Below are 14820 nucleotides of genomic sequence, written 5' to 3'. Positions count from 1 at the left end.
TCCTGGTCTGCTAGAAGGGGGCCCAACCTGTGGCAAGGGGTTTAGAACTGGATGGATCTTGAAAGTCCCTTCCAAATAATTCCACCATTCTAGGAAATTGTAGTTCCAATTCTGAATGTATCATTTACAGTTGATTTTTCTATGTGATACAAATACTTGAAGTAGAAACACAACTGAAAACCTTCTACTGATTAATTAGTTCAAGTCCTAAGAACATCCGAAGTTCCAACAAGATGTTTTGCCACTCGTACTAAAAAGACACAAGAATATCAGAACATCAGGCTGATTTTAACTAACTATACCCAACTTGTACTTACTGAGCCACTTCAAACAGCTGCGACATGAACTTGCACAACTGACACTATAAAACAAGCTATAAAGATGGAACAAATAAGCTTCACGTAAGTGAAGGAGTGAAGAACCTACATGCCAAGTTCAGCTGTCCCTACCTTTGGAACCACAGAGAGCCATGATCAGGGGACTGTTGCTCTTGTCCAGTTCTCTGAGACAGGCACTGCCAGCATGATCTCTGATAACAGACAGTTCTTTAAGGATTAAGGCCTGAAATACAGTATTTCAGAGGTTCAGAATTCGCTAAAAAACACTTACACAAACAGAACTCTATCACTCCAAGAAACACCTTCAGTAGTCAAAGGAAATTTAAAATACAGTACAGACAAAGAAACCTACCTGTTGCTTCAGGTAAAACAATTTTAAGTTTCAGCTTGCTTAATTTCCAGTTTGCTGAAGAAAATGTCTTGGTTGGGATATGACAGGGGTATCCAGGAACATGACAATCTCATATCAGCATCAAAAACATCAGCTAAATTGAGCACTGCACTAAGCTCTAAGTCATACTGTGCTACATGGAACATAACCACAAAAATCTTGATCAACGTAATCATCTCCATTCCAATTACCTGTTTAAGTCTATTCTCTTGTATCATTCCAGTACACCCTGGAGGATTTCAGTTCTGTGTTTAGCTAATATTTTTAGATGCATCTCAAGTCTATATAGCCTCAGCTCCAGTTACATGCCCAGGGACTGTACTTGCTTGTATTTTTAGGTTTCAGAAGACAATGTTAGACTTTGCATAATATAAGAATGTATTTGTGAAGCCTCTACTTGAAATGGATAGTGAATTAAATTAAAAATTTTACCTCTAGTGTCTCTTCTGCAGTACAACCAGGCTGCTGCTGTAGCTTGCCAGTGTTCAGAGCTTCAATATACTCATCGCATTTCTTATAGCCAGCATTCAGCAGCTCATACTTGGCTTTTAGCAGGCCCTGCCCAGGGGTTACATCACCAATTCCAATTGAAAAGCCACGATTAGCTATTATTAAAAAAAAAAAAATCAGTTATTTTGATAGCTCAATCCCATTTAGAGAAAACAAATTAAACCCAGGAAATATTATTGGGAACTTTCAATTTTGCCCTCCATCATGTGACTATCACAAGCACTTCATAACCACAATAAATTGTTTCAGTGTCTGCCAGCTTCAAAACAAGCTTATTTTTTTTAAAGCACAACATGTCATATTTGAAGCAAAAATCTTGCTTGCTCTCTATTTCTGCAATTAAGTACTATTTTACAAGGAAATGTACTTACAAAGATAGACCGGAGCAAGTCTGGCCAGACGTGACATGGCATCCGCAGCTTCGACCTGGCCCCAGTCTCTCAGCAAGATGTAGAAGATGTTGTTCTTGGATCCTGACCCCAGAGTTCCTTTGTCCATACTGCCACTCATTAACTCACTGTTTTGAATTGTAACATCTAGAAATGAAAAGGCAAAAAGCATTCACCAATTGTCTAACATTCCTAACTAACCACTAGTAATCACTTACAGAGAGAATTTTTATTTAAAAGTTCTGTCCATGCTCAATATTTTCAACGTGAATTTAGGTATCATCTTCTTGAAGCACAAGTCACTGCTCTATCAGTTATTAAATCTAAACATGATACCAGGTTTTGAGACTTCTGAGAATTTGCAGAGAACTTTATGAAGAGAATTACTCTGTCTTCAGAAATGACCTCTCTTCAGAGAACTGAACACAGCTGAAAATGAAATGTAAAAGTTTTCCACATCATGTGCTCCTGTTACTCTGAGAAAATAGGAACTCTACCCATATTTCCTAAAATCAGTAGACTGTGAAATAAAGAAGATGTCTTATGTTCACAGGAGCGTGAGCAGGATTGCTTTGTGGCCTTTTGTCTACAATATTTAGAGGCTGAAAAAATTGTTCCACTGTGATTACAGCCAACTTCATAGCACAGTGTTCCCTTCACCTACAGAAATCACTTCATCATCTGTAGAGAGGTCTTGAGTGCTAACTGGAAAATTCCTTCTTGAGGCAACATTGCATGACAAAATTAAGTGTAAATCACTGGTCCTTAACTTACACTTGTGAGTAGCAAGGAACCAGCCTAACCCTGCCTGCTCAAGCTCCTTTCCAACAGTCACCACATGAATGTTAAATTAACTCTAAGCAAAATCTTGCTCATCTCCTACAGCCTTTTCAGCCGTGGTGCTTTGCATTCCATCTGCCACTGACGTCCCTAACTGGAAGGACATGGATGACTTGTGACCCTAGGGAGTTATCTTCCTGCATATTCTAACTCTTTTCAGTGATTGACTTCTAATCCCTGCACTACTACCCCTCATCAAGAGACTAAATTTTTCCATTTGCCCTCTGAACAACCACTTCCTAAGCTTTGTTTTCCTCGCTTTCACCTTCAAAGTTAGCACCATGCCAAGCTGAGCATACTACAGAAGACATTTCAGTTTAAGAAAACATGTTTAGCCTGACTTCAACTCTTGAGGAAAAACTGCAAGATTTTATTTTTCATTTCAAGAATACATGTAAAGTACTGCTTCAACACCTACGGTGAGCTCAATAATTTCTTTGAAATTCTATGAAAAAAAATTTCTTTGAAGATTTCCAAAAAATGGCTTTCAAAGTGTCACTCACAAGAATCATTGTAACACAGGTCCTCCCCTTTGCCACAATACTGTTTGCCCTTTGTTCGAAGGTTGGCTTTTACAGGACAATCATCGCTGGGTTTGAGAATGAGGCTGAAAACTTGTTTCCCAGTCCAGAGTGTTACAGGCTGAGAGAAACAGGAAAAGAATAAAGATTACAAATTTAAGCTACAAGTACAGAAAAAAAGCAAGCAAGAATTGTAAATCTGCTTTATATACAGAACAAGTCTACAGAGATTCATACTCATAGAAATGCATAGTAGTACTCCTTTGAAAAATATTATCCATTTTCATAGATTTAAGCCCCGAGTGCTGTATGGCTATCCTTTGCAACACAGTATGTGCACATGCTCAGAGCAATGTGCTCTATTGCTCCCTCTTACTGTCATGCTCCCCTTTCTGACTAGAAAAGTGAAAAAAAACCTCAAAGATGCTGCTGTCATGTAACTTCTCAAAGAGGTTGCAACATTCATAATTACTTCTTTATAAAGTACCTTTGATTTAAAACTTCAGGAGTTTAAAGATCCATGTAACATCACCATGGGTCAAGAACACATAATCGAGAAAGTCTTAGTAACACAAAAAAAATAGTTTGCCACACCTTCAGAATTGCTGGGGGTGGAAGACGAACTTTAACCTTTTCATCCTTGCCAACCAGGATAGAAGCAATAATTTGACAGGCTTTGGCTCGATCAAAAAAGGTATCTTTCAATGTAAGAAGATAGGCACCTGGAAAGCAAAAAGTATTATGACAGACTAAATTTAGGTTCAGTTTAAAAGCTATTGCATACTCAGTGTCAATTATTTTATTCTAATACTAGTCAGCTACTTACTATGCAAAACAACAATAATTTAGACAGCTTTAGCTGTAAATACTTTCCAGAATTTTTCTTAATTGCTCCACACTAAATGTCTAAAAATTAGGAACGATCTATAACCTTCTCTCTCGCTCTCAGACTCTATTTCGTAAGTGAACTAAGGCCTTGGCATTTATTTTTGTACACTTTCTTCTTTATGTTCATTGAACATTTCCCAAAGAATTCAAGGCATTGAAGGTACATACTGTAGGTTAAAGCTAATGTTTATTGTGTGAAATCAACTCCTCCAGCATAATCACAGGCAGTTCACATTGTCTACTGAATGCAGAGGAAGATCTCAAACACTCATTCACAGAAAAACACAGCAAAATACACTCAAAGGTAGCAATAACTGCAGCTGCAAAAGTAGACAGCATCAGAAATTACTCTGAGGGCATCATTATATTTCAGTAAAACAAGGGCCTTAATTTAATAATGTCACTTTGACTTGTGAAAGGAGAAAGTTCTTAATTAATATACAAAAATTCTGAAGAGGGGAAGTGATTCTGAAGGAACAACTGTTAGATCACACAGCTCTGAAATAAGCTCATACACACCTGTGAGAAAATCTTGAATAGCAGCAATAAGAGGTTCTCCATTTCTTGGTGTTACCAAGTTTGCTTTAGTCTGCATGACACAAAAAAATATGCATTTGAAGACATTGATATTCCATTTGCTATTCAGATTGCTACCATTTAAGACATTTATTTTATGGTGAAATTGTCAAAGCTTATTCTAAAATTGAACTACAGCTTTCTTCAAAAAGATAGAAAAAATAAGCCAGAAGCTTCAGTTCACTTTAGCCCATGCACATCAATTGAGAGGTAAGGAATAGTGACAAAAGTTATTGGAAATGACATATTCTGTTTTCAAAGCAGAAGTAGCAAATTTGATGTGTTTTGGTAGGACAGTGAAGGGAAGACAAACTAGCTTTGAGAACAGGGAAAAGGACAAGAGATGTTACCTTCACTACAGGGATCTACTGGAATATTGCAAGTTGTGTGGTCCCTTCTGATGGGTAACAATCATACTACCTCTAGCCCCATGAGCATACATTTTACTCAGACTACTGCTCCAGGTAATCACCCCCACCAATGGGGCAGTTTTTCCTGAACCCATTCCCACACAGACCTGAATCACACACTGGGGGTGTTCGTTTTAAGCTCACAAGTTCAGTGAGCTCCTACAGGCTGCAGCCCACAATTGTATGGGTCCATCTGAAGTACGAGTAGCACATGGTAACCCTAAAGGAGCAATGGATTGCTAAACCCTCAGCTTGGTGCTACTGACTCACACCACAGATCAAAGCCTGCAACCAGCAGATCCCTACTTATCTACCCTCCCTTCTCCCTTTTTGATCCTGCCCTATGAGCCTACTCTCTTCTGCCTTCCCTGGGAAGCTGCCTTCTCCAGTACAAGCCCAGTATCCATGCCTCATTTCCAGCTGGTCTGTCTATCTGCAATTTCCAGGCTGGCAGACCAGAAGCCAAGGATGGATCTGCCGGTAACAGAGATTGCCTGGTAGCAATCTCTAAGGACAGTCAGGCAGAAACATACTGATGACATCTACTTACACTGCATTTTCCCCACATGTTAAACCTAAGGCTATTAGATTACCAGGGTGCAACAGTCCTAATCTACGCTGAAGTCCTTTTCACAGTTTTCAGGCAGCTTCAAAGATGTAAATTATCCACATGCAGTAACCTCAACAGTATTTTAAATTTCACATGCAAGTTAATTACTAAAGGGCTCAGCCCTTCTGTCACCAGCAAAATCTCAACATGAGCACTTCATCTACCCACCCCCATTAAAACAAGTGCTTCTGCTTTTGCCTCTTCTGTCTGAGGAAGGTGAAGGTTCATCTCATCTCCATCGAAGTCTGCATTGTACGGTGTACAGACACATTCATTGAACCTGAAAGTCCTATGAGGTTTTACTCTAGCCTGAGGAAAAGAAAAAAAAATGCACACACAGTCAAGCACGGCTAAAAAAAAGCAATACCCAAGTGCTTCTTTGAAGACTTCCTCTTTATATTACAAACATGAGTCAAATAATCCTGATTATAGGATTTAATTCAACCAGGAACTGACAGAAATTGTACTCCCATTATATTACAGACGTGTAGCTAATAATTTTCATTATGAAGAATCTATAAAAAGCACAGAAGACAATGTGCTCTGTAGAGATCACACCAACTCCACTAAAATGAAATGCTCACACAAGAAGAGTCAATTACAGCTCTTGGCAGAAGTGTGCATACAACATCCTGCCTGCATACACACTGATTCCCATGCACAGGCACAACTGCACTGCATTTATCCTGGATCCACACACTCTTTCAGCAGAAAAGCAGTTTCTGTCTTGTGTGAGACAGAAACACCATAAAGGTCAAGTGCCTAATACTCCAGGCTGCACAGTGTGTGCCAGCCTGTGTGCACTCACAATGTGAGCCATGATGCTCAGCTTGTGCAGGGAGGGCTGCCGGTTGAACAGGACGATGTCACCATCTATCAGATGTCGCTCCACGATATCACCAAACTTCAGCTCCTGGGCCATCTTCTCTCTGTTCCCATATTTCAAAAATCTTCATAGGAAGAGATAATTATGCCGTCAGAAGATACACAGACAGTAGATAGAAAGAAAATAAAAATTAATTCTGTGTTCATAATGACAACTTGTCCATTAAATGCTGGAGTATTTGTATTACAATAACTAGAAGACAAAACTGGTATGGACTGAACATCAGTCACTGCCATTTTAAGCAATGAATGTATTTTGGCATTAGCCAACAAAGCTACAGTGATTAGAACTTTAATAAGAAAAAATTCCATTTGTAAATACACAGAATTTATTTCAATAGTATCAGAGTATAAGAAGTTTCAATCATGTATGACCCGTTCTTCCTACCTATAACCTGACTGCTAATTAGCTCTCACGTGAAAACAGCCAGTAGGACTTGCCCAAAACCACCTGTTTTCACCTGTGTCTGTACTACACCCTCTATTTCAACCAAGACAGACTCAGTCATAAATGAATATAAATCTAATTGCAGTTCAACACCATTACTATGTGCATTTTAGTTTAAATGCATGAGACTATTTAAAAAAAATTGTACACTAAACCTAAGAACATAAAGACAATTTTTTCTATTGCCCTTTATGAAAGATTCTAAAAATAAATTTTAATCTCTGCAGATATAACTGCCTTCACATAGCAACAAAAACAACTTAAAGAGAAGAAATAAAAAGTGAATCATTAGAAATAAGCCTGATACCTTTTCATCTGGGTGTGTCTTTGCTGTATGAAGTTTGCTCCAGGATGAACATCAGGACCATTACAGACAAGTTTCCTCATAAAATTAATATTTGCTTTGTTCACCTGTTGTATAAAGACTTCAATGAGAAACCTACAGAACATGTTTCAGGATCTTGTTTTTATTGGTGGCTTTTGTGTTCTCAAATTTCAGGCTCAATTGACAATCCCCCTACACAGCCTCTAGCTGCTGAGGGAAATTTGCAACAGGGAATAGAGTAGGAAAATGTCAGCCTGGCTTTGAGCAGAATACCAGAGGGAAATTAAATTCAAAATCTGAGAGGGAAACTTAAACATATCCAACCACTCCTTCATACAAGTCTATGAATGAGTTGAAAAAATATGAAGCAAAAGCCTCAGTTCTAGATCTGTCATGCCTTACACCACATCCTGTCAGCACTTGCCTTTATCCAATACTACAGATCTTTATTTGCCAGCAGCAACAGAACTGGCAAAGCATCACTAAACGGCACTTCCAACACAATGCAACACATTCACTCCCTGTTAGAGTGAGTAAAGAAACAACACTGTTTCTTTCTTACTGTGTCTTTCTGGCTTTGGGGGGAAAAAAAAGTAATAGAAAAAGTTTGAGTCCTACACTACTCACCTTTTCAGGAAAGGTCAATATTTTAGCAACATGAATAGGCACTGCTACTTCATCTATTCTTAAGTTAGGATCAGGTGAAATGACTGTTCTGCCAGAAAAATCCACTCTCTTTCCAGACAGATTGCCTCTAAACCGACCTAACAAAAAAAACCAGTTAAACCTCTTTAAGTAAAAATAGTTTTCAAAATGTTTTGTGTTAAGACAGCACATTAGAACATGTTTTAAGGTACAGCACTGAAGTGCAACACAACAACAGCAGAGAGACACTCGGCAATAGCAAGGATTTGTGGTTCAATTATAAAAAAATAATTAAAAGCAATTTTTGGACAAACCTTGCTTTCCTTTAAGCCTCTGAACAAAACCTCTGGTCCATTTTTTAGGTGCCATGTTGAGGGGTATTCCAGAGAGCTCACTATTAATGTACAGGGCACATTGCAGCTGAAGAAAATCCCAGTCTTCCATAATCATCTGTGTTTTGGCTCCTGATATCCTATGCTAAACAAAATACTCATCCAATTCAGAAAATAAACGTAACAACACATATTAAACTAGCCAAGATTTTTTCTGTTATAAGTACAACTTTTTCTTTGCAAATATCATGTAACTTCCAGTGATTGGAATGAAAAAGGGAAAATAACTTTGTAACAGGATGTGTATTGCTATAGCATAAGGCTCACCACAAGGGAACCCAGAAAAAAAAAATAAAAATTGACTAATATGGGTTTAGAACAAATGCTCATAAAATTAGGTATTTGTTTAAATTACATTTTTCCCAATCCATTTAAGCTAATATTACTTCACAGACAAGGAAATCAATAATCATTTTGCAATCATGGAAGAGTTAGTACTCAATTCATTTTGTCTGCCTGACAAAGGAACAGACTTGAAAAGTGTGATAAGTATCATTCTGGTTCAAATGCTCTTCTAAACAAATGATTAAATGTCAAATCTTTTTGTCTCAATTTGATGACTATGCTAAATGAAACCTGATTTCTCAAGAAGAGATGATGGAATAAATAAAGCACAAAGATGTAAAAAAAGAGGAAGGTCTACAAGAATAATAATAATAAAAAACCAACACAAATCAATAGATGTAATGTTTTCATTATAAGCGACTACTCAAAAAGTGTGACAGCCATGAGAGAGGGGAAAAAAAGAAAGATAAGAAAGAGTTAACAGACCAGAGCTGAAATGAAAAAACATTTCCCGTAAGACTCCCAGCAGACCTTCTGCAGGTCCTACACTGCAAGCAGCCAGCTCCATCCAGAGTGAGCTTCTCTTACCTTTCAGTAAAATGCCCAAAGACACAGCAATACAGCATCAGACTGAAAGCACTAAACCCACTTGCTACATTCAATTCTACAAAATCTTTCTGAAGGCAACAGTCTCGGAGCACAAGGGCTGACTCACCTTTTTTATCACATCATTGAGGAAAATGATCTCTGTCAGTTTCATTGTCAAATCGTCCTCATTGGTGCCAGACTTCAAATCGCTCACAACAGAGGGTCTGATACACAGTGGAGGCACCAGGAGTCGTGTGAGGATCAAATCTGAAGGTTTTCCTGCTTGTGGGTTCATTAGAAGCAGAGGGATGTCTTCCACTGGGATTCTTTTAAAGAGGTTCAATACTACCAGAGGATTCAAGTTTTCCTACAAAATCCATTGGGAAAATGGGGAGAAGCTGCCATCATGCCAAGTTTCATTGCTTCCCTCCTCCCCTTATGTTACTCATGCTCAGAAACAGCCTTTTTCAAAAGCAAATAGTTTTGTTTGCACAAATAGTTCTCTATGTTTTGGTTTATTTATTCTGAAACAATGCTTTTAGCATCTCAGACATTAACTCGCTATATATCCTTTCCTTCCAGTTTTGCGTGTTTACTTCTTATTGTGTTGCTCTCGTCTCAAGAGTTATTGGAGAGTACTTCATCATTAATAGACAAAGCAACTCAATTAACATCCTACAAGAAACTTACAGTACATGGTATTAATTTTATTCATACGAGATCACACGATCACAGGACTTCCTAGATATTTTTCAAAACTTAATTTCTCTCGTCTTAGTACAGCTGCTGCTGTATTCACTACTTTTTCCATCCAAGTATGTACCTAGAAGTCTTTCCAGCTTGCAAAGAGCAGAAGGAAAGAAAACTACATACAATAAAAAGCTAGTGAAACAAAAAGTTAGCATATTAAGCCTCCTCTCTCCTTCTCAACATGAAGAGCTTCTGAAGAAAAAAATGTGTGTATTGGAATTAGTACTGGAGTTACAGGGAATCTATATATACATGCAAACTTGACATGGACTTGTGTTTCTCCTTCCTTGTTTAGTTTATAGAAGCATAACACACCAAAAACACCCCTTTCTTTACAGGCAGGTAATGGTGTATCAGAACATGCTAATATGCTAAATTTCTCATTTTATCGAAGTTAATTGCACTGACTACAAACATTCTTCATGTATCTTTTGATATACAAAATTCTTGGATCACCACAAAACTTTAGCTGATACACTGCAAATTTTAAGGAGTTTTATTTCATGCACAAAAACAAGCAAAAAATTTAGGTTATAATAAAATTCACCTGAGCTCTTCCCAGTAAGGGTTCTACTTCTTTGTTATATTCAATGGCAGTTTCAAAGGACTGGAGAAAAGTAGATACTACTGGATCTACGACTTTCTTATTTGTCTTGTACTTTTCATGTATTATTTTCAACAAACCACACTTCTTCACAGTTCCTGCAAGGAATTATATACGGATTAAACTGGGATTTTATTTCAAAATAACAAAAACACCAAACAAAACAAAACATGTCCAAAACTTAAGTTATGGTTCCAAAATAACCCAAACCTTCAGTGAACACAAGAATAAAATAAAATTTTATCAGCTTTATTATCCAGTTGCCTAAACTCACTGAACAACAAGAGGATAATCAAGTTCTACCTTTTAATATGGATGGCTTGGTGCCTACATGATGGTGCAGCCCCTGAGGTTGAAAGTGGTTTAGCCCACAATTCAGCTCAGCTTCACCTCATTCACAGCTGATATTTCTAAAGTAGAAGTTCCCACACTAAAAACAGGACTGAGAAATGCCATTTATGTATCATGCCAGTATCTTCTGAAGTAATTTTGGAATTATCAGAAAAATCTGACAAATATTTTCATGCCATGCAGGTAACATTATTCATGAAATTTCCAGAGACTAGTCCAAATGCTCAATGTTTTTATTTTTCTGAAGAATTCTGACCCATCATGTAATTTTTCTAAATGTCTACTCTCTATGTCCCCTATGTGTAGATAGGACACTTATGATGAAGCAGCTCTCCTTTTATTGAGTTGTTGAACATTTCAACAAAGAACCCCAAATTTTCATGAGTTAGAAGTTTTAAGTTATGGATTAACCATCTACTATGAACCTGTAATACTGCAAGTACAACAAATTCATAAAACAGCAGTAACATGTGACCAGTGTAGATGAAAAAAACCCCAAGACATATTTTTAAAACCATACACAAACCCTTATAAAAATACACTGCCCCAAAGAAAGAATAATATTAAGAAAAATAATTTATTACAAGAATGAAAAATGATGCTCACTCAAAACTACAAATTCTATCAGTGCTTTTATGTGAACGTATTTATCACTGCCAATAGCTCCCAATATTATTAAAAACATGTAAAAAAGTGGGGTTTTTTCATTATACACGTGTCAAATATTGGTTACTATCATGAAAGAAGAAGTAAAACAAGCAACTAGGAAAACGTCCATATACACACAAACGAGATGTGAACAAGCACATGTCTGGAGCTAAAAATGCAATTACCTGTTTCTTAACGAAGGCCAGAGAACACCCTGTGCAATGAACAAGCATATTCAAGATCTGGATCCTATCACAGCCATCGAGGTGAAAACCATCAGAGCAGAGAGCCTGACAAACTGCTCATGTCAATACTCACCATTAAAGGCCCCACAGTAAGGACATGTGTTTTTCTTTCGGCACTTCTCAGACACTTTCTTTTTCAGCCCTCTCTTCTGAAGATAGGTAAGGCCAGGTCGTTTTAGGTAATCTAAAAATTGCTTTTTTTCTTCCACTGACAGCATGATGCAGCAACAAGTTTTGCAAATCATCTTAAATGTAAACATGTATAAACACAGTTGTTTGAGAAACATTCAGAGATGGAACCTCTTGAACTATAGCTTAAGTTCTTCAACACAGTGCATTTTTTTCAATGAGGTTTCTACTGTCTTGATTGAAAGACCAATTCATATATTGGAATACACATTAAAAATCACGTGAGAAAAAGAAAAATATAGTCAATGAGACAAATCTTTAGCTAAGCTCTGCAGGGCCTTAAAAATTCATATAAAGCAAACAAAGCTTTGATATACTGGGATGTTCTAAAAGGCAAATTATCCTGCATATATTTAATTCAAACTGCAGAAAAATAATAGATCAAATTTATCGGTCTGAGATTACAGAGAACATCACTAAGACTGGTCTTTAAATACATGTATTTTACAAAAGAAAGCATACATAAAGATAAATTAGTAATGCAACCTTATTTTGGCCCTGTCAATTACTTTGAAGCATCATCTTTTCCAAAAATTTCCCTTTTTAGACTAGGAACTGACAACAAATCATGATGATGTTTACCTGTAAGATGCCTATCACAGCTTTGAAGTACCCAACATGAAAACATGGTAGCTCTAAGTCAATGTACCCATAATGCCCTAAACAATCAGCCAGACTTTTCCCACAGGTTTCGCAGGGACGGTCTTTTTCACTGGTTCCCTTTGGGAGAAAGAGAAGGCACAAAAAAAGCTAGCTGTAATTGATGGAATAGATACGAAATACAACAGTTTTTAAGCTAGTCAGGAATCCTAGTAGCAGAGCCACTCCTTTTCCCCAGCATCAGAAGCACATCAATAGCATTACAGTCACTCTGATCCTTAAGATAAATGGTTTTTCACACAGCCCCTGCTGACACCAATGACCCAGACTCACACAGCTCTTAGAACTGATCTACAGCCCTTCAATCTAGATAGCAGCATTTTGGTGGCACATCTCTGCGTGTCCCAGCAGTTTGGCAGAAAAGTAACTTACTTCCTGCCCCAGGAGAATGCATTCCTGCCCTCCAAAGGCATGAAAAAAGTAGCTGGCACTACAGCTAATAGTCTATAGAATTCAACTAAAAACTCATTTGAATTTTCTTTGGACAAACAGTATTTTCAGTGACCCCAACTTTTTTTTTTAATCACTTCAGCAATTCCCCAAAAAGAGTTTGGAAAACAAAATAAAGGTTCTCACCATGCGATGGTCCAGCACTCCATACTGCAGCGGAGAGTGATGGTTGTCCTGACTATACAAATTTTTACTGACCACTTGAATGTGAGCTTGCTGACGCATCTCTTCGGGAGATTTCATGCCAAAACAGATGTGGCTTCTAGGACAGGAAATTTCATATAGTATGTATAAGCATATACATATATATACACACATATATAAGCAAAACCACTTATAACAAGCATACCTACATGCAAGTATCACAAACCAATTAGGTTGAAAAAGAGCTCAGATCACTGAGCCCAACCTATGTCCAAACACCACCTTGTCAATTAGACTACGGCATTGAGAGCCACATCCAGCCTTCCCTTAAACACCTCCAGGAACGGTGACTCCACCACCTCCCTCGGCAGACCATTCAATGTCTAACCAACCTTTCTGTGAAGAAATTCTCCCCAATGTACAATCTAAACCTTCCCTAGTGCAACTTAAGGCTGTGCCCTCTCATCCTGTCATTGGTTGCCTGGGAGAAGAGACCACTTCCCAGCTGGCTACACCCTCTTCTCAGGTGGTTTTAGAGTGCTAGAAGGGAGCCTTCTCTCCAAGCTGAACACCCCAGCTCCCTCAGACCCTCCCCCTAGGGCTTGTGTTCTAGACCCTTCAGCAGCTTCACTGCCCTTCTCAGGACCCCAAAGTACTCAAAAACAATGCAAAAGTGGTTAGACTAATTCACGACATAGCGGAAACAGGTTCTTTTCAGATAACTATAAAAAATAAAGCTGCTACACTGTGAGTCGGCGGTTTTTATCTGAGAGATTTATCGACCTTCCTGAGCACCCCCTCAGCTGCGCACAGGCACAGCCACCCGTGTGGGAGAACCCAGCCTGTGCCAGCACTCCTAGAAGCGGAGCAGCCGCGCCCACCGCGGCCCTCCACGCCAACACTCTCCCAGCTCCGGCTACTGCGGTTCTGTCCCCCGCAATTCTGCTGCTGCCCGCCTCAGTCCGCGGGCACGGCACGGTCCGCACTCACATTTTCTTGGCCACATCCGTCTCTCTGAACTGCTCCTTCACCATCGCGGCGGCGGGGCCGGCGCGGCTGCACGCGGGGCCTGGGCCGGGCCGGGCCGGTCAGTGCGGCCTCCGCCCGCAGCGCCCCCTGCCGGCACCGCCGCTTCGGGGGTACCCGCGCTGAGGGAGCCGGCACTCCGCTCTGGCACCTCTGCCCGTGCGCGGTCAGTGCACAGCGAAGAAACTGCTCGTCACGTTCAGGCGGAACCTCCTGAGCATCGCCTGCCAATCGCCTCTTGGCCTGTTACCCGGCACCACAGAGCTGAGGCCGGCTCCGCTCTCTGACACCCCTCCCTGTCTGTGCAGGTGAATGAGGTCCCCTCTCAGTCGTCTCTTCTCGGGGCTGAAGAGACTCCCTGAGCCCTCAGCAACTCCTCAGCCAGGGCTACGCCGCCACGTTCAGTCCGTGGCTCTGCGCGTCCACAGCAGCTCTGGGGCACCAGCGGCGGGACACCAGGGCGCACGGCGGAGCCAACGCCGCGGCAGCGCCGGCACACGGCGGGACTGAGCTCGGCTGAGGTCGCCGGACGGCGGTCACAGAGCTGAGCCTTCCCCCGGCGGGACACGGAGCTGCCTCGGCCCCCGTTAAGCACACAAAGCCAGGCCGGCCGCTATTTCCGGCCAACTCTGGCTCTGGAAGAGCCAGCAGCACGCACAACCCCAGCGCGGCTCCCGTCAGGCGCACAAAGCCACGCCTGCCGCTAAATCCT

The 14820-nt window shown here is 39.9% G+C and overlaps 1 protein-coding gene across 3 annotated transcripts in view; it reads right to left on the bottom strand.

The window, feature by feature from the left end:
- The window catches only part of POLR3A (RNA polymerase III subunit A), a 32029-nt gene extending 17239 nt beyond the window's left edge, over positions 1-14790 (bottom strand). For 2 of the 3 annotated variants that reach the window (XM_040071375.2, XM_040071376.2), the window contains exons 1-16: positions 14073-14790; positions 13065-13200; positions 12411-12548; positions 11713-11884; positions 10339-10493; positions 9169-9408; positions 8091-8253; positions 7759-7895; positions 7114-7217; positions 6282-6423; positions 5642-5782; positions 4397-4466; positions 3584-3711; positions 2972-3110; positions 1611-1775; positions 1162-1334 (exon numbers count right to left, since the gene is read on the bottom strand). In XM_040071375.2, coding sequence (XP_039927309.1) covers positions 1162-1334; positions 1611-1775; positions 2972-3110; positions 3584-3711; positions 4397-4466; positions 5642-5782; positions 6282-6423; positions 7114-7217; positions 7759-7895; positions 8091-8253; positions 9169-9408; positions 10339-10493; positions 11713-11884; positions 12411-12548; positions 13065-13200; positions 14073-14116 — 2247 coding nt within the window. In that variant the 5' untranslated portion in view covers positions 14117-14790. Of the gene's footprint in view, positions 1-449; positions 562-1161; positions 1335-1610; positions 1776-2971; positions 3111-3583; positions 3712-4396; positions 4467-5641; positions 5783-6281; positions 6424-7113; positions 7218-7758; positions 7896-8090; positions 8254-9168; positions 9409-10338; positions 10494-11712; positions 11885-12410; positions 12549-13064; positions 13201-14072 lie in introns of all 3 variants that reach the window. The other variant, XM_040071374.2, reaches the window with a different exon arrangement.
- Positions 14791-14820: the final 30 nt, after the last annotated feature.

This window comes from Hirundo rustica, chromosome 8 (genome assembly GCF_015227805.2).
Source record: "Hirundo rustica isolate bHirRus1 chromosome 8, bHirRus1.pri.v3, whole genome shotgun sequence".
NCBI classification, from domain to species: domain Eukaryota; kingdom Metazoa; phylum Chordata; class Aves; order Passeriformes; family Hirundinidae; genus Hirundo; species Hirundo rustica.
Note: the sequence above shows the minus strand (reverse complement) of the source record. Positions and strands in the feature narration are given on the sequence as shown.